The following is an 18,106-nucleotide window of genomic DNA, read 5'->3' on the forward strand; positions in this document are numbered from 1 at the left end:
CTAGACAATAAGCTGTTAGTGGTTATTAAAGAGGGCAGGGTAGGAAAAATACAACCTGTCCTCAAATATGTCTCACAAAATGTCTTACAATCCAAGATTCCCCTTTCATGCCATTCTCGCTTTATTCCACTGATGGCTTTTCTTCCTCTGCATGTTAGGAGGATATTAAGCATCATCTTGTGTGCAGATGCCATCCTGAGTGTATTGATTTTTGAATAAGATTAAGGATTCCCAAGTGCTTATACCCAACTGACCCAACTCTTTGTTGATTGCCGTGACACAAACACAGCTTTCAAGATCTTGTTCTTGTCTGGTCTACATCAGATGGTATTTGGTTATTTTATTATTATTATTATCTTGCTCTATTTGGTTTTAGGACTAATTAATCAACTAATTAACCCATTCTGTTTATGTCAATTTGGAACCAACTGATGAAAATTACTTTCATGTTTTCATGAAGTTCGGCTTTTACTGTACAAGTTGAACTGCTTTTCATTGCCAGCAGTTCTGACATATAGTAAGACTGGCATCATCATACCTTTTTGCAGATTCTTATGTTGTCTGCATGCTTTCATAAGATGTCTGTCACATAATATTTGCTTTGAATTATTCCTTGGGGTGGATTTTTATTTGCCTAGGGAATTTTCCCCAACCAACATATTCAGTGGCTGGGTTCATACACAATGGACTAATTTAAAATAAGATCAGGGACCTTGTGGTTCATGAGGTTATAGAAATCTATCTACAATCTTACCTGAATCTTAACATGAACAAGGGCTTCACATTAAACTATACCATTGTTGGCCATAGCATGTTACACGACATCTTAGGCTATCATGTTTTATAATCCTAACCATTGTTTGATTCTGAACACCCATACATTTTCTTAATCTCTACTCTGTCTTTTCTCAGTCTTTTTTCCCTATCAGGCCATTTTATACCAAGATCTTCGTGAGTTAAGGAATTTTGTTATAACAGCTAGTAATTTGTTGTAGCAATATAATGAACTGACCTATTCTTTTACCTGTTCAAAACTTTCAGCTAACAATACAAAACTGGGTCTGGTGAGATTTATTGATGGGAAAGGGAGGGAGGGAAGGAGGGAAGGACGTGAACTGAAGACATATTTGCAAAAAAACAAACAAACCCAAAACTCCTTCATGACCAATATCTTGTCTTGATTTCTCAATAATCATATTAACTGATAATTTTTGTCCTTATCCTTTCTTTCTGTAAGAAGGCAGGCCAATAAATTTGCAAATATTTACAATCAACATTTTTGAAAACAAAAACTATATATTATGGCAATTTATCAATACATGATGCCTTGAAAACAACATAGATATGATCAAATGCTACACTTGTTTCTTGAGTTCCTATTTTGGCTTTTAATAGTTTCAATTAAATTTTTTTTAAAAATGCATATTTATTATACTTGCATAATTTTAAAAAAGTGACTGTTAACCATCTAGACAAGGCTTTTATTAAGCCATCGCATTCCCTCATTTAAAGAATTTTATAAAGTATCCAGGCACTGTCACATTCAATCTGTTATATTTCCTGCTTTTCCAATCTTTTTGTTTACTATAGAAAAAAAACTGATTAAGGAGTAAACTGCAGAATAATCACACAATACATTCCTGTCTGAAAGCACTCAAGGTCCCTAAATTACAAGCTACTGTACAAGCATAGAAGGCAGCCATAGACAAGCAATCATAACTATCCGCTTCAGCTGGATAATACCTTTATTGAAATCAAGCAGCATGGTAAAAATAATGGGCAAAAATAAGACAGGAGATGGACCTCTTCCACAAATTTAATTTGTGACCATCTTGACAACTTATGTTGGACCACACTGACCTCTGGTGGCTAAGAAGAACAGACCCAGAAAAATTCAAGCTATTTTGTTCCCTACCTACCCCCCATTCTGTACTCATCCACAAATATACAGTAATTAGTTCTATACAATTTCAGTACTTGATATTAACAGCCTTGTTTAGTGAGTTAACAATGACGCAGAAGAAAATAATGGAACAAAAGCCAAAATAAGGTTTGTATATTAATGCTGCAAGAAGATTTCTCTCTTTTTTTGCCAGTCAAGCATTAGTGGATAATTGGTGGATAATTGCTAATTCCATCAATGGGAGTATTCTTTTTCTCCCTCTGTTAACAGATATTGTTTGATTTTTAAAAATTGTAATAGAGAGCCAGTTTGGTGTAATGGTTAAAATATTGGCCTAGAAAACAGGAGACTCAGAGTTCTAGTCTAACCTTAGACATGAAAGCCAGCTAGCTGGCTGGGAGTCAGTCACTTTCCCTCATTCCAACATACCTCGCAAGATTGTTGCTATGAGCAAAATAGGAGGTGAAAGGAACATTATGTACATTCATTACCTTGAATAATTTATAAAGTAATAAAGGCAGGCTTAAAAAGACTAGTAAATAAATAAATATTCACAAGCCATGGGGAGAACAACAAATGAAGGAGGGTTCACTTGAAGGACAATTAGGATAAAAACTAAATAAAGGAAACAGAAGAAATACCATGCCTTGTCTACAAGCATCCTAAAATATCTCACCAAAAGGCTCCTGGAAATTAATGCCAAACAACCAAGTAAATGCACCCAGTTCTGATGTACAGATTTTTTAACTGATGAAAATAACAGAAAAGAAGGAAGCTTGTGCTGTTAGAATGGAATTACAAGGCAAGTTTACCACCACCACCCCCAAAAAAACGGACAGACGAAATTTTTTGCAAAATGGATTTTAAAAATGCCTTTACTCCTGTATAGATCTGAAACTTTTGGGCTGTGTCACAAGTCTTATTTTTAAAAAGAAGAAAGAATAATTATCAATAATTGCAGAAATACTTTTTCACTAGACTTTTTTTAGTCATATGAAATTATGCAAGCATGAATGATGACAATTCTTAATCAAATGTCTAGAAGATCTATTGCTATAATTTCCGGATTGTATGGAATATTATGCATTACCATAATTTATGGAGATCTACTGTGTTGGTAATTTGTTGATAGCCAATAAATCATTTGCAGGAGATGTTCCAAGATGGCATATGACTTTTTGTCACAGATATAGAAGAGCAAGACTTCAGAGATTATGGGAAATGATTATTTCCTTGGATCTGTATGGCTACCCAGACCCTTGACTTCTTGGAAATTGTGCCTCTATACCTGCATGCACGGGTTCATATATCACACTAAGCCACATTGTGGTTTGATTCAGTGCTGGGATCACAAATGCAGTGCCTGTAAATATTTCCCAATCTGCCTGTGTGTTCTCAACCAAGCTGTTATATTTATTATTTTAATTACAGTAATGGGAAGCTGGCTAACTGTAAAGGAAAGTACTACCCTCTGGCATTATTCTTATTTCCTCGAATGCTTTAAGGTCCCACCAGAGCCTCAAAAGCTTTCTTAGTAAATGAAAATGAGAGGTAATTAAACTCATTGCTTTCTGGGAAAATACCCCTATCTCAAGGGGGGAGGGGGGAGGTAAGAATGTATACTAGGGAGTTTTCTATAATAGAGGTAGTCCTCATTTAGCAACCACATTTGAGACTGGCAAATCAGTCATTTACATGATACAGTCATTAAGTGAAACTGAAACGGCACTTACTTCAACTTTCCTATACTTTGCAAACCTGCAAAAGTTATATACATGTGAGAGTTGCCTTTATTATCTTTGACTTTATTATCACCATTGTAACTGCAAGCAATCACTGTCTGAGGCAATTGCTAAATGAGAACTACCATACCTGTAATCCCTTCTAGTTCTGTGACTCTGTTCTCAGAATTTCCCGTGTCTCCACCATCTCCCCAAATTTGGGGACTACTGGCTAACCATATGATTTAAGCTTTCTGATTTTATACATCTTGATTTATAACTGAAGGTGCAGTATAAACTCAATCAGTTCTGTCCACTCTAAAATCAGCTTTTAAACTACCGATCTTATGCTCAGTAACGGTGCTTCTGTCTTAAAGTTGTAAGTTTAAATGATTTGTTAATGAAGACCAAAATAAGAAAAAAAATAGAGTTAATACAAACTAATTTGCAAACCTCATTTAATAGGATATAGTAAATTCATTGTAAGTCCCTCACAAATGATGACACATTTGGTAAACTGTCATGTTTTTAGGCATAATGCCAACTATTGCTAGAAATTACATTAGCCTTAGATTTTAAACTGGAAAGTTGCAGCCAAAAACTGTCACTGCTTCCTTTTTCACTGCAAACTACTTTAGCAACTATGGTTGCAAGTTAAACCATAAATTAAACTTAGGACTTAGGAAAACTGAAATAAATCCATAAAGCTAAATTTAATCTTATAAGAAGCAAAAATATGATCTATATTTATTTACATGAAAACACATTTTTTACTTGTTTGGTCATTTTCTTAGGACTATGATTCCCTGCTTGATCAAAACCGATTGGTTACATGCCACTATATCAGTGTTGATTCTTGGTCACCAAATGTATAGACCTTCTGTGATATATGATCAATCCCAGGTCTGGCCCCTTAAGTCTTTCAGTGAATCTTTTCTGCTGGTCATTCTTTTCTCATTTTCTTTTCTTTGGACTTCCCAAAGAAGCTAGGTCTTCATATAATAAATTGAGCCTTGTTATTTGTGCCTTGACTGACAATTTCATGTTGCTTTGTTCTATGAACCATTTGTTTGTTTTTGGCAATCCATAGTATTCTCTGGATAGTCTCAGTATTTTGGTCTTCTCCAAAAGCAAGGTCTCTTTTAATCCTGTTTTTTCAAAGTCCAACTTTTACTTCCATAGAGCATCACAGAGAAAACCACTGTCGGCACAATTCTGACCTTTGTCAGGACAGATATATCATGGCATCTGAATATCTTTTCTATTGCTACTCTACCAACTGCTAGTCTGTAGTGTATTTCTTGACTACTTGTTCTTTTACTGTTGATAGTTGATTCTAAAAGGCAGAATCTATCAATCGCTTCAAGATCTCTGTTGTCCCTTAGAAGGAGGGTTAATAAACCTATTGTTTTAAGTTTTGTTCAATTGTCCTATTTTCTCACTGTGCTCCTTGATTTTCACTATTAAACCATCCAGATCATTTGCATTTTCAGCTATTAGCATAGGTTCATTAGTATAGTGCAGGGGTGTCAAACTCAATTTCATTGAGGGCCGCATCAGGGTTGTGTTTGAGCTCAGGGAGCGAGGGTGGGTGTGGCCAGGGTGGGCATGGACAGTTCAATGTCACAGGGGCACCTGTGGTGGCCTGAGCGCTCTGCCAGTGAAAACAGGCTCCCGGGCTCCATTTTCGGCTGTGATGGCCTCCTGCAAACGTCTGCCAGTGAAAACGGAGCTCAGGAGGAGCTACTCCAGGGCGGACCCGTGGGCCAGTTCTAAGCACCTCACATGCCAGATCTGGACTCCGGGCCTTGAGTTTGACATGCTTGGCGTAGTGCATGATTAAAACTACAAACTATATCTTTAATTTTATAACAATTTAAAGCATGGTAGCAGAGTTGCTTAAGAAACTTGAGTTGGTCCATATGATAGTACTCATGAATATACTGTATATTATTATGCATTTCAATACGTTCCATACAAATCAATGACCAGATTTTCCAAATTGGTAGTTCTACTTCAAAAAGCAGGTGTAGGGGTAATAACACAATAATGAGATTCCTAGCTGGAAAATAGCTTATTTGGATAAGCTCCCATTATTCCTTATTCAGACCAACATTATTTTTCCTTTATTTCTTCCTTTATAGTTACTTCCTTCTTTTCAGAGGATCATGAATCCCCATGAATTCCCAAATTCCCAATCATGCTGAGCCGTAGTTTGTTGGACAAGCTTCATTTGCCTGAGCCATGTATAATGCTAATGTGTACAGTTTTGTGCCGTTTACAAAACTTGGTGGCTGTGTTCACAATAATACTGCAGCAGAACCAAAACCAATCCTGCTGTGATTAAGCATGAAATGGGAACTCAGCTGTAAACATATTCCTGCTGTTGTTGGTAACGATCTCGATGTAATGGCTTGCACACAATTTCTTCACACAGAATACAATCCAGTCTAATCTTTAAGATGATAAGAGGACATTTTCAAGTAAATGAAAGAAATTAGGGTACAGCTTTAGTTTTTGTTGTAATCACACTTCAAAGATAAAGAATCTTTAGCCTGAAAAGGGGTTGAATTTCTTTGAGAGAATAAAGCACAGAGATTGCTATAAAGATGTTCCTTAGCTGGGTCATTTTCATGAATTTCTGATTAAAATAAACCAGTCTCCTCTAATATTTTGTTCTCTCAAGAGTTCTATTGATGGGAAAGAATATATTGTAATTCTTTGGTCCATCTCATAATACATAAAACAATTTAGGCATAATATCATAGATATGTACATTGTATTTGATTGTTAGCAGTCCTCTAGATCGCTGCAGTGATTTTAAAATAGGGGGCTAAATCTTCATTAGTAAAATAGCTCTATTGCCAAGAACTGGGGGGGGGGATCCTTCTGTGGACAAGGAATTTATGGACTAAAATAAATTGATTCAGATTATTCCATCTTTGAAAGACTGAGGTTGCAATTGTTAATATACTTGACAGTAAACTGAATTTAGCGTTGACTGTATCGATATAGCAAATCACTTAGGATATATATACATGATCACTTCTTGTCTCCAAATCTTATTTTCCTAAACAGCCTCTCATTATTGGTCTTCATCTGAAAGATTTCTATAGCCTACATAAGGGCAGAATTTTCTCAATGTAATTTTACCTTTTGCAAAATATAATGGTTTTATCTGTCATTTCACTTGCCAGTACTGTACATATTTCCTAGTTATCAGTGGCACTTTTTGAAATAAAGTTTCTGATCAGAACAAGATTTCTGTGTCTGTTCTTTCCCTATCAGCTGTGCTAACGATAAATTCAAAACTAGGGCTGTTTGAGCAAAAACTATATCCGAACTACCATGTTTCCCTGAAAATACGACAGGGTCTTATTTTCTTTTGACCCACAATATATGGCCTTGGGCTTATTATCAGGGAGGGCTTATTGTTTTGGGGTTGCTGTTCCCTTCCGAGTGGGCTCCCAAAGAGCCAGGCACAGCCGGACAGAGAGTCTTTTGAACAGAGAGGCTTCCAGCAGCCGGCCCACCACAGAGAGCACTCCTAGAGTGGCCGATGTTGGATGACTCGGCAGTGGATTTTTGGAGTTTGGAAATTATGGTCGGAGTGTGGCAGTGGTGAGCGGCAGCGGTGCCCTAGGAGAGCTGCACAAGGGCTTGGTGAGGTTGGGGGTGGAACAGGCACTCGCGCAAGCCCCCTCTCCAGTCAGGCAGAGCTCCATGCACTGACCTAGGGGATATCCCGAATGTGCCAAGCCGCGGGAGTTGGGGAGTGAGCAGAGCGCCACGTGGCTTGGTGCCTTAGTGATACCCCCTAGGTCAGTGAATGGCACTCTGCCCGGCTGGAGAGGGGATTTACCAGGTGGCTGCTCATGAGCATGATTACCTCATGGCTGCTTCACCCCTGAGGTTGTGCCTGGCTCTTCGGGAGCCCGCTCACAAGGGAGCAGCCGCCTGGCAACTCCCCCCTCCGGCCGGGCAGAACACCACTCCCCAACCAAGTGGTATCCCAAAGGTAGAAAGCAATGTGAGCGCCTTTCCCCCTCCGCGGCTTGGCGCCTTCGGGATACCCCTAGGTTGGTGAGCGGTGCTCTGCCTGGCTGGAGAGGGAGGGTTGTCCAGAGGGTTTATTTTCGAAGGTGGGTTTACATCTTTGCCCACGCGAAAAATGTGGCAAGGCGTTAGTTTCAGGACAGGTCGTATTTTCGGGGAAACATGGTATATAATGTATACATCTACAGTGAAAATCGATTACGATTAAAAACACATTATTTGTTTATATTCTGCCTTTTGAAAATGTAGTGATATAGCAATTGTATAAAATAAGTTAAAATTGACTCACTTTCTTGTCAACTTTACACCTGAACAAGTAACTAAAACTGAAATTTTTTGATTAAGGTAATTTTTAACTTTTGGGCTCTTGCTGCTGGAGAGTAAAATTAAATTTCCTCTTCTAGAAAAGAAATGTGCAAAGTCATAGTAGGAATCTGAACTAATTAAGCCATTTTTGCTTATTTAATGATAAACCACATTGGGTTTTCAAGTATTGCATGACTTGCAGTCAATGTAAGAACTATGGGGACAAATCATGGCCCTTCTACAGATATGGGACTAGGCCATAAATTAGCTCAAAGTAATGTTTGAGAGCCACTTTGATGCAGTGGTTAAGGCAGGGGGCCACAATCCCCAGATTGCAGTCCGGTATCAGGCCTCGAGCAGGCAAAACTCCATTTGCACTGAACTATCCATCTTGCCACCACCACCACCGCTGGTCCACAGAGCCAGAAAGGTTGAGGACAACTGGGTTAAGGCATTCAGGCTAGAAACTGGGAGTTTTAGTCCCATTTTAGGCACAAAGCCAGCTGGGTGGCCCTGGGCCAGTCATTTTCTCTCATCCCTGAATGGCATTCTGAAAAAAAAAAAAAAAAAAAAAACATTACCAAGAAAACTGCAGCAACTTGTCCAGACAGTCTCTGAGAACGCCATTGAATGGGGGAAAAGTTTGTTAATAAGCTATAATTGTCAGATTTATACATTTACTAAGTCACTATGATCTTAGTTTATATATATCTGCAAATCTCAATAGTTCACACAATGCTATACTCAATAACTATACTAATGTTATGAAGTATCCTTATATGTGAATTCAGCCACTGCCTATGGTCTTGTTCTATACCTAGTAATTATATCCAAGTAATAATAAAAACAACACATTTGGATCAACATTGTCTTTATTTTTTACTAACACGTGGATCATTACAGAATTAAGCAAGTCATTTTATCAATGGATTGCTGTCCCTTGATACACATTTAGCATTAAATTTCAGTTAGCAATGCTTTAGCACTGATCTGACCAAGAGCAGACCAAGACCAAGAAGAGCAAATTGCAAGTTATCAGAGAGAATGGAAGTATTTACCAGTTTTAAGCACAGGTTTTACATATTTTAATCTTTTTATGTTTCCGTACAATTTAAATGTTTTGTTTAGAAATTTCTTGAAAAAAATGAATACTAATATGGTGTGCTACAAAAACATTTCTAGAAGTTAACATGTTTGGTTCTGCCATGGAAAGAGGACTTGCTCTACAAAAAATTAACTTATCCAAGTCAAAGCTTTTTCCCAAGAAACACTGCCAAATGTATTCTGAACATTCTACTCTGTTCAATTTTCTATCGCAATTCTTTTCTTAAATGTTTTAATTTTGGGGTTCTGTTCTTTCGTATGTCCCTGACTTCCCAAGACTTTTTGCAAAATTGTCTTTGAGTCCTTCCTTTAATCTATTCATTGTTTTTGCTTTTCCAAATAGTTATTTCTAATAAACAATTTAAATTATTCTTCATGACTTTTCATAAACTGCTACAAAAACATTAGCAAACAATAATAAACTTTAACAAAAGTCAAGCAAAATTTTTCCCAATATACATAACAAAATGGCCCAGAAGATATGAACATTTACTACAACACAAATTTTAAGTGAAATATAGTTTGAAGGAACAAACCCATTAATTCCCTTCCAAATAACATGGTATACATTCCAACATTCATAAATTGGGATAGTATAGCATGCTAAACCTTAATTTGTTATCATTTATGTTAGGAGCTAAGTTGTCAATAATGTACATTAGCTATAATAATTGCTGGATAAGCCACAATACAGTTCATATATTGCTATAAACATGCTTTACATACTACAGTGTTCTGACCCCCCCTCCGTACGCCAAGGCACGCCGACACAAGATTACTGCTAGACAATTTATTCACATAAATTAACACACCGACAAGACTTTGGTAGCAATCCAGACTTCCAAGATAAAAAATACAAATGAGAGCTTCTCCAGCGTTAGTATATTAGTTGAATCCTGCAAACAGCCTCCTCCCAAAGTCTCTTCTTATATACTCTCTTGAGAGGAGCCTAATTACAACCACCTGGGTCCAATTATCTTCTGTATCTGCGTAGTTGCTATCGGCACTTATCTGCCTGCCTTTGCTTGGCATCCGGGACCAACTCCCTTAGCTCCTCCCCACTGCTCCAGGGCCTGACGCCAGGGACCAACTCCCTTTGGCTTTCACCGCTGCTCCATGCCTCAGGCGCCTCCTGGTGGCCAACCAGCCTCTCTGGTCCCTGCTCAGAGTCTGAACCCTGTCCAGGGTCCTCCACATCTTCCAGAGCCGACTCATAGGGCCCCTCGCTGTCGGAGTCTGTTTGCAGTTCCAATGGCTCCTGCTGGGCCACAACACTACAGTATCTAAACTCATACAATTTTCTTAACTAGCCAAAAATCAACCAACCAGATCAAGTCTTAGTTTGACACAAAATTAATTTGCTTATTTTAGCAAAATAGGTGCTGGTAACATCAGTGTAACAGTAGGAAGAAGAGATAGGTTTTACTGAATATACTCTTTTTTTTCTTTATAGAATCACAGAAGAAAATAATCAGAGGATAAGATAGGGTTTTGGAATTCAAATACTGCAGATTGGGTTCACATATCACACTAAACTACTATTTACTTTTCTTTTAAGTTACAGTTTGCTGAATAAAACATAATTGATGGTTAATCTTACTTTCTAAAAGGGCAGGATGAGAATAAATCAGTTTGAAAAGCTATTGGAAAACAAAGCAAATCAATTTCAGCTTTTTAGTTCTTCTCAGTTCTGATACTGACCTAAAGCAAAGTGACAGCCTTAAATGGTTTCATGGTAAAGAGCAAACTTTATCAAAAAGTTATCAACATTTGACAAAAAGAGATGCTAAACAAGGATGTTCACTTATTGCTATTTCATTAGAACCCTTAACAAAGAAAATAGAATGTGTTTGGAAATACAGGGATTAGAAACTAATGGCACCCACTATAAATCTTTTTGTTAATGATATTGCCCTAACTGTGTGAAACACAAGGGATTTTCTACAATTATGAATACTCTTCTAACTTTTGGAAAATTAACAAGTTTATAACATAGTGTTTCTAACTCACTATTTAGATAAATATTCCTATAACAATACAAAATATATTGAGCAAATCATCAGCAATTCAAATCAATAAACACAATTATTTTATAATTATGTATTATTATTAAATAATTGAGTGTGTAATTATTATTATTTCAATTACTGGTATTTAATATTGAAAACAATTATCAATTATTTTCATATATATATCCATATATATGAAAAAAATATCAACAATTGCAAAAAGTGATTAGTAAACACAGTAGAAAAAAGCAGACCTAATTTTTATAGTTCTGTATAAAAACATCAAAAAAGGTATCCTTGGAATGCCATAATATCGTATGATATTAATTGTATTAATTCATAATTAAGCATAAAAAACAGTGGTTGTTAGGCAAACATCTCTCTCTCTCTCTCTCTCTCTCTCTCTCTCTCTCTCCCTCTCTCTCTCCCTCTCTCTCCCTCTCTCTCTCCCTCTCTCTCTCCCTCTCTCTCTCCCTCTCTCCCTCCCTCTCCCTCTCCCCCTCCCTCCCTCCCTCCCTCCCTCCCTCCCTCCCTCCCTCCCTCCCTCCCTCCCTCCCTCTCTCTCTCTCTCTCTCTCTCTCTCTCTCTCTCTCATCCCAGGAAGCCTCTGGGAAACTTGAACACCAAAATGGCAATATCATATGATTTTACTTCACTTAATTTATATTTATTATGCACAACAAAGTCATAATAATTGTCAATGATCCAGTCCACGTTCCTAAATAATCTAATTAGAGATATGTGTATTTTGCTTCTCTACATATTCCATTATCTTGTGTGTGTGTGTGAGTGTGTGTTGTGTGTGTGTACAAATTCCAACCTAAAACCAAACTTAAATTAGTATTAATTGTGGGTTACAAACTCATTTCTTAATCTAGATGAAACAGAGGCATATCTGTACCAAGAGCAGCACAGAGTAGACCAGAGCAGAGGGAAGCCTGGTTAATTTCATTAATTTGAGATTTAATTATAGTTATACTTTTTAAACAATAATTTATTTCTTCAACTTCCATCCCCTCATTCTCTACTGTTATCATTATTTAATAGCACCATATTTGACCAAATCCACACCCCAAACCCATCAATGTACTTTAAGGGAAATGTTTTTGCCTACTGGCAGAAAGATATAACTAAGATGTAGTTGTTCTGAATGTTGTTTTCACCACCTATAGTATAGAAAGAATATCTTGTGTCCTTTGCAGGGGAAATTATACTTTTCTACACATTGTGTGAATCAAGTTTTTAAAGCCATGATTTGCAAACTACAATGGTCAAGTTTACACAACATATGAAGCTAAAACCAAGCAAATGATCACAGTATATGGCTAGGTAAAGTGCATGAATCCCACAATGAAATTTGAAGGACATGAATTGCTCCCCTGTTCTTATTAAAAAACTGAAGCTATTAATTTACTGCAGTGGTTTTGAATTCTCCATGTTTATCTCTTTTATGAACTCAAGACCAAAACATAATGCCATTTCAAATAGGACTACTATATTTGGGCTGCAAAAATCCAGCCAAATATTTCAAAGTAGAAGTTACAGCCCTACAGAAAAAAAATATAATCTAAATCCCACATGGTACTATAAAAACTGTTTAGTATATGTTATCATTGTATTTGCCGGTGTTAACATTCTATTCTGTGAAATAACAAACTAGTATCACCCTCAAAGCACGTAAGGAAATTTCTATATGAAAACATCCATATCTTTTAAAAAGCAAGTTTTTTTTCCTTTGATAATTATAGTTTCAACATACAGCTACTTTCCAGTGATACACAGACATTTAGCTTCCCACTTTTCTACTACAGTTCTTGTTATCTAAGAGTTGGAAGGACCTTAGAACAGCATTTAACAGAGAGAGGGACTGGAACCCAAAATGGCAGAAAAAGAAGGAAAAAAATAACCCATTATCCATTTCCCTTTGTGTAGGCATGAAAGTACAGTGGGACTTTTAAAATATTGCCAAGTGCTTCTGTTGGGAATTTCAACAATCATGTTCACGTCCTTTGCAGAATTTTGGAGAGTTCAGTGTTTGGATGTCAGAGTTAGCGTAGATGACACACGGAAAATCTGTGGCAACATGTTACTCAGTTGATAAAACATTTCTTCAGAAATACTTTGTGGTACCAAGAATTGAACAGTTCGAGAAATCCCACCATCCCAGGAAGCCATTTCCATCATAAATCCTTTGACACACTTAAATACAAGTTCTGCTCTTTTCAGACACCAAGATATTGTCATTTCTTCAGACATATCATGTATCAGCAGAAGAGGAATACTAATTGTGGTGATATCATGGGTGCAGCACACTTTAAGGATATTTCGGAGGCCCATAATTGCAGGATCCCGGGCTGTAATATTACCTGACCTCACATTGTCATCCACACAAAGATGAAAAGTCACATGAATTTCAGAGAGATTTGAATGTCGGGTGATATAAAATTCTCCTGGAAAAATATTTGATTGATTCTGTTCCCCGTTCTTAGATTTATCTTCATTGCCACTATTTCTGTTTCCTGCTTCATTTAGTCTTTTGGCTTTACTACTGCGTTGTGCTCGGGCATAAAGTACAACTTGCTGAACAACTTCAAGCTGTTCCTGAACTTCAGGAAAATGGAAATCTGTACACTCCTGGCAAACAGTTGCAAAATCTCTTTTGATCCCACTGTACGAACTGATGCGATTATCCACAAGCAAGACTAGACCACAAAGGGAAGTTGAATAAAGTGATAGTGCCGTTTGAAGACGGTGGAGTTTAACTCCGCTGCGGTGACTGCGCTTGTGCTTGCAAAAATCTAGCATATCTGCCCTCAGTAGTCGCAGATTATGCATGGTTTTCAGCTGCGCTCCCAAATGGATAGTGAAACTTTCTTCCAATTGCCTCTGGTCTTCAAAGTGTCTTCCAGTTCCTTCTTCAGATTCTCTCCACTGATTAGGTTTGATCTCATCACCAATAGTACTGTTGGGATTTTTCAGATCCTGGTGAACTTTTACCACCCATTCTTGATACTCCTGTTTTTGGATTGCGGTGGTTTGTTTCAATTCATTGCTCCACTTGTTCTCCAGTAGCTGCTGGGATTCAAAGTGCTGAGCTGCCAACATGTTTACATCTTGATCTGTTAATGATTTCCCCAGTTCTTGCATCACCTTATCCATTTCTGCCCGTTGTCTTTCTCGCAGTTTTTTTAGCTCCACATCCCTCTCGCTTATTAATTCGGAGATGCTAACAAAATAATTATGTTCCAAGTTTAACAGCGTTTCAGAGGCAGGAGAGTGGATCAAGTCATGGTAAACATCTGCAAAATCCTCATCCCAGCTGGGGTCTTCTGGTCTGGCATGCTCGGAAGTTGCCTCAGTGTAAGCTTGGGCCCAAGCCTTCGCCAGCTGGTGTAAATCCATTTTACCAGACTTCACAGCCTCCAGGGCCGCTTCGGCCTCTCTGTCAAAATCTTCCACGGATTCCTCCTCTATGAATTTAGTCAGAGACTCTTTCAAGCCGTTTTCCACGAAGCAAGGCAAATTATGAAGCAGCATTAGGCGCCTAGGCAAATGACTAACGTTTTCTTGGACGGGGAACTTCAGCGGCACGGTCAGCAGAAAATGCTGCTTCCCGGCCTTGAATTCATACACAAATTCTCTCTCCATCCTGCGGCTTTTTCCTTTCTTTCCCCCTCCTTTCCTCAGCGGCTTTTCCTTTTGAGGTTTAGGCGCCTTCTTTAAAGCGTTTTGAATTCACGTCCTTTTCAGAAGCAAAAAAAATCCCACACCCCCACAACAGGCGCTTCCGCTTCTTGCAACGCCCGCTCCCTTTAAACGGGGGGCCGGCTTCCGCAGCGTGGAGAGAAAGGCTTCGCGGCCCGCGGTCTCTTCGAGCCTTAATAAACGAGCAGCGTGGCCGTTTCCTGGCCGAGGGTCGCAAAACGGGCGGCCTGCGAATCCCCGGGCGTGACCGGGAGCCTCCGAAGAGGGCGAGTTGCCGACCCTGTCGCCGCCTCCGCGCAGCTGGGACCGTCCTCAGCCTCGGTGTGGGGTGGACAGACTGCCGTCCCGGCTCACCTTTCAAGCGGGGCAGGGATCCTTCCCGCCGCCAGGTCCAGCCTCCTGCGAACCGGCGAGAGGGGCGGGCCTGCGCGCTGGCCGGGGTGGAGAGAGAGCGAGGGCCGGCCTTGGTAGGCTCAGCCCCCGTCGGTCGTGTTTACATCCGTCCCGCTCGGGTTCCCCTTCGCGGCCTTCACCGCCCGCTCCCCCCCACTTGCCCGAACCCACCTTCGCTCCCTTCCAGGCCGGGTCAATGCGGCGTTTTCCGCCGGGCCATGGACACCAGCGACCTCTTCACCAGCTGCAAGAAGGGCGACGTTTGTCGCGTGCGGTGAGGCCTGGGCCGAGGCTTTAAAGGGGCGCTGGGTGGAGAAGGTGTGGGTGGCCCGTTTGGGACATAATCTGAGCCCCCGAGGTCGGTTAGGTGGTTGTAGTACGGGGTGGTATATAACTCCCGCTTCTCGGGCTTTGCCGCCCTTGTGATTCTTGAGAGTCGCTGCGTGTTTGTTTACCAGCCACAACTTTTCAAAGTGGCTCTTGCATTTTCAGACTCTTACAACCTATGAGGTTGACTCAGCCTTCCATCCTTCCGAGGTGGGTAAAATGAGGACCCAGATTGTTTGGGGGCAATAGGCTGACTCTGGAAACCGTTTAGAGAGGGGCTGTAAAAGCCCTATGAAGCGATATATAAGTCTAAGTGCTATTGCTAATGTGGACCAGGGGGTACCAAGCACTTAACTGAAAGTGATTCTAAGTATTAATAACTTATTTACCATCTTTTTAGAGGTAGCAGAGAATGCAACAACTATGTGGCATGCAAGGGAAAAGTTGCTTAGGTTGATGAGAGTGTAGAATGAAAATTGTTTCAAGTACAGGTAGTCCTCGATTTACAAGAGCTTGTTTAGTGACCGTTCAAAGTCTCAATGGCACTCAAAAAAGTAACTTATGATAATTTTTCACACTTATGACCGTTGTAGCATCCCCATGGTCAAAATTCAGATACTTGTCAGCTGACTCACATTTATGATGGTTGCAGTGTCCCTGGGTCATGTCATCCCCTTTTGCGACCTTCTGACACAAGCAGAGGCAATGGGGAAACCAGATTCACTTAACAACCATGTTACTAATTTAACAACGGCAGTGTTTCACGTAACAAATGTGGCAAGAAAAGTCGTAAAATGAGGCAAAATTCACTTAACACATTTCTCATTTAGCAACATAATTTTTGGGCTCCATTGTGGCTGTAAGTTGAGGACTACCTGTATTGAACTACATTTGGGACAAAATGAGCTAGGTACACCACATTTGGCTCTTTGTGGCATTCGGTATAACAGTAGTGAGATGTTCAAAAGAAGCATTAACACCATTTTTCATGGTGACCAAATTTTCTTATCACGCTACATATATTAAAATATTCAATGAAAGAATGCCTGATTCACACTTGCTTTGTTGGAAGTCGCTATACCGTAGGTAATTCTCATTAGCTTTCATCACTCCCATTTCCATTTTCTCTCTTCCAACAGCAGCAAAGTGTGTATGCATTCTCCACACATTTGATCATTTCAAGTATGTGTTAGAATCCTATGCTAGATAGTAAGACAAATGTGTGTTTCGGCATATTAAATATTTGGAACCCAAAAATGATAGAAAGAATGCTGTTTTAATTTTGTCAACATGCTTTTGGCCTGCTCATATTTACTTAACTCCCAAGCAACTACTGTTTGGTATTATTAAGTCTCTTAAGTTGTTTCATGACAGTAGTGGGAAATCCATCCTCCTCCTTGATTAGGTTCACTTCCTGGTGACTTGATGGGTATGTCACTGCAATTTTCATGGCAATGACATAGAAGTGGTTTGACATTGCCTCTGGAATTTTGTTTCTTGGTCTAGCCTTGGAATTATCTTTACCATCCAAGTATTTAGTAGAATAAACTTGCCTTATGGTTTCATTTTGTTCTGTTTTTCCATCAGTCAAGTTATGCTCAATGCTGCTATCTAGCCGAACTCCTGGTTCTTACATTTCTAAAAAAGTTTTCCTGCTTATCAGCTCTACTTCACAAAACAGCTGGCAACTTCAGATATCCTAACACAGCCAGTGTAAAAAGCAGAGAGATACAGTATATGTGAAATGAGCTTTGAAGCAATTTATAAATATACAGTCCCATCCTAAAATTACATGGCATTTATTTGAAGATAAATGCTTTTCCACTAGATGAGTTTAGTGCGGCCTGTAACAAAGAAGAATTCAGTGCTGTTACTATATAACAGAACATAATCAAAATACAAGCTAACAGTAATTGTTAGCAATTTATAAAGAGAGGGTCTGTGTTTGTTATTATATTATGTACTTCACAGCATTTCCACTGATTGAATAATTTTCCTAGAAACCAGGAGGGTATGAATTCTAATCCTATCTTAAGTAATGAAAGCCAGCAAGATGACTTTGGGCCAGTCACTCTCTCAGCCTACCTCACAGTGTTATTATTGTGAGGAAAATAGGAGGAGGAAAGGCTATGAGGTATGTTCACCATCTTGAGTTACTTATAAAGTAATAAAGGAGAAATTGAAATCAAACCAATAACTGAAATAAACAAAAAAATAAAGCATCTTTTGTTTGTTGAAAATTCCTTTAAGCACTATAAGAATAATTATCAATTGATTTAGTCATCTAACATTTAATCAGATTTAAATGCTGTGAAGTACATAATGTATGATGTACACTGAAGATGGCATTTAATTTCACTGTAAGAGGTTTACCTTACCTCTGGTTAAGGTAAACTTACCTTAACCAGATTTGATCTGCAGTAGGCAGACAAATGGAAAGCAGTAGAATTAGTCTAATGTGCAAAAATATTTTTGGTGGACTCTCACTTATTTGGGTTGAGGCTTTGAGAGGGCTCCGTTGCTGGGACACTTTTGTAATAAAAAGAAAATTCAACCCATGAATGAAGTGTGCTGGAATAGCT

At 38.8% G+C, this 18,106-nt stretch overlaps 2 protein-coding genes across 2 annotated transcripts in view; one reads left to right on the forward strand and one right to left on the reverse strand.

Annotated features, from left to right (window-relative positions):
* Positions 1-12,104: 12,104 nt before the first annotated feature.
* FERRY3 (FERRY endosomal RAB5 effector complex subunit 3) lies at positions 12,105-15,077 on the reverse strand. Its single transcript, XM_014054726.2, has one exon. It carries the CDS (start codon positions 14,745-14,747, stop codon positions 13,128-13,130), a length of 1,620 nt encoding a protein of 539 aa, XP_013910201.2. The 5' UTR covers positions 14,748-15,077; the 3' UTR covers positions 12,105-13,127.
* Positions 15,078-15,282: 205 nt separating this feature from the next.
* ABTB1 (ankyrin repeat and BTB domain containing 1) overlaps positions 15,283-18,106 on the forward strand; it is a 30,323-nt gene continuing 27,499 nt past the window's right edge. The window contains exon 1 of the mRNA XM_014054727.2: positions 15,283-15,471. Within this exon, the coding sequence (XP_013910202.2) occupies positions 15,416-15,471 (56 nt within the window). The 5' untranslated portion in view covers positions 15,283-15,415. The remainder of the gene's footprint in view (positions 15,472-18,106) is intronic.

This window comes from Thamnophis sirtalis, unplaced genomic scaffold (assembly GCF_051295495.1).
Source record: "Thamnophis sirtalis isolate CommonGarterSnake01/CBP01778 unplaced genomic scaffold, rThaSir2_p1.2 scaffold_3, whole genome shotgun sequence".
NCBI lineage: Eukaryota > Metazoa > Chordata > Lepidosauria > Squamata > Natricidae > Thamnophis > Thamnophis sirtalis.

Bases quoted from the DNA above. Each gene is read 5' to 3' on its own strand.
- FERRY3 (XM_014054726.2), bottom strand. From the start codon at position 14,747: ATGGAGAGAGAATTTGTGTATGAATTCAAGGCCGGGAAGCAGCATTTT.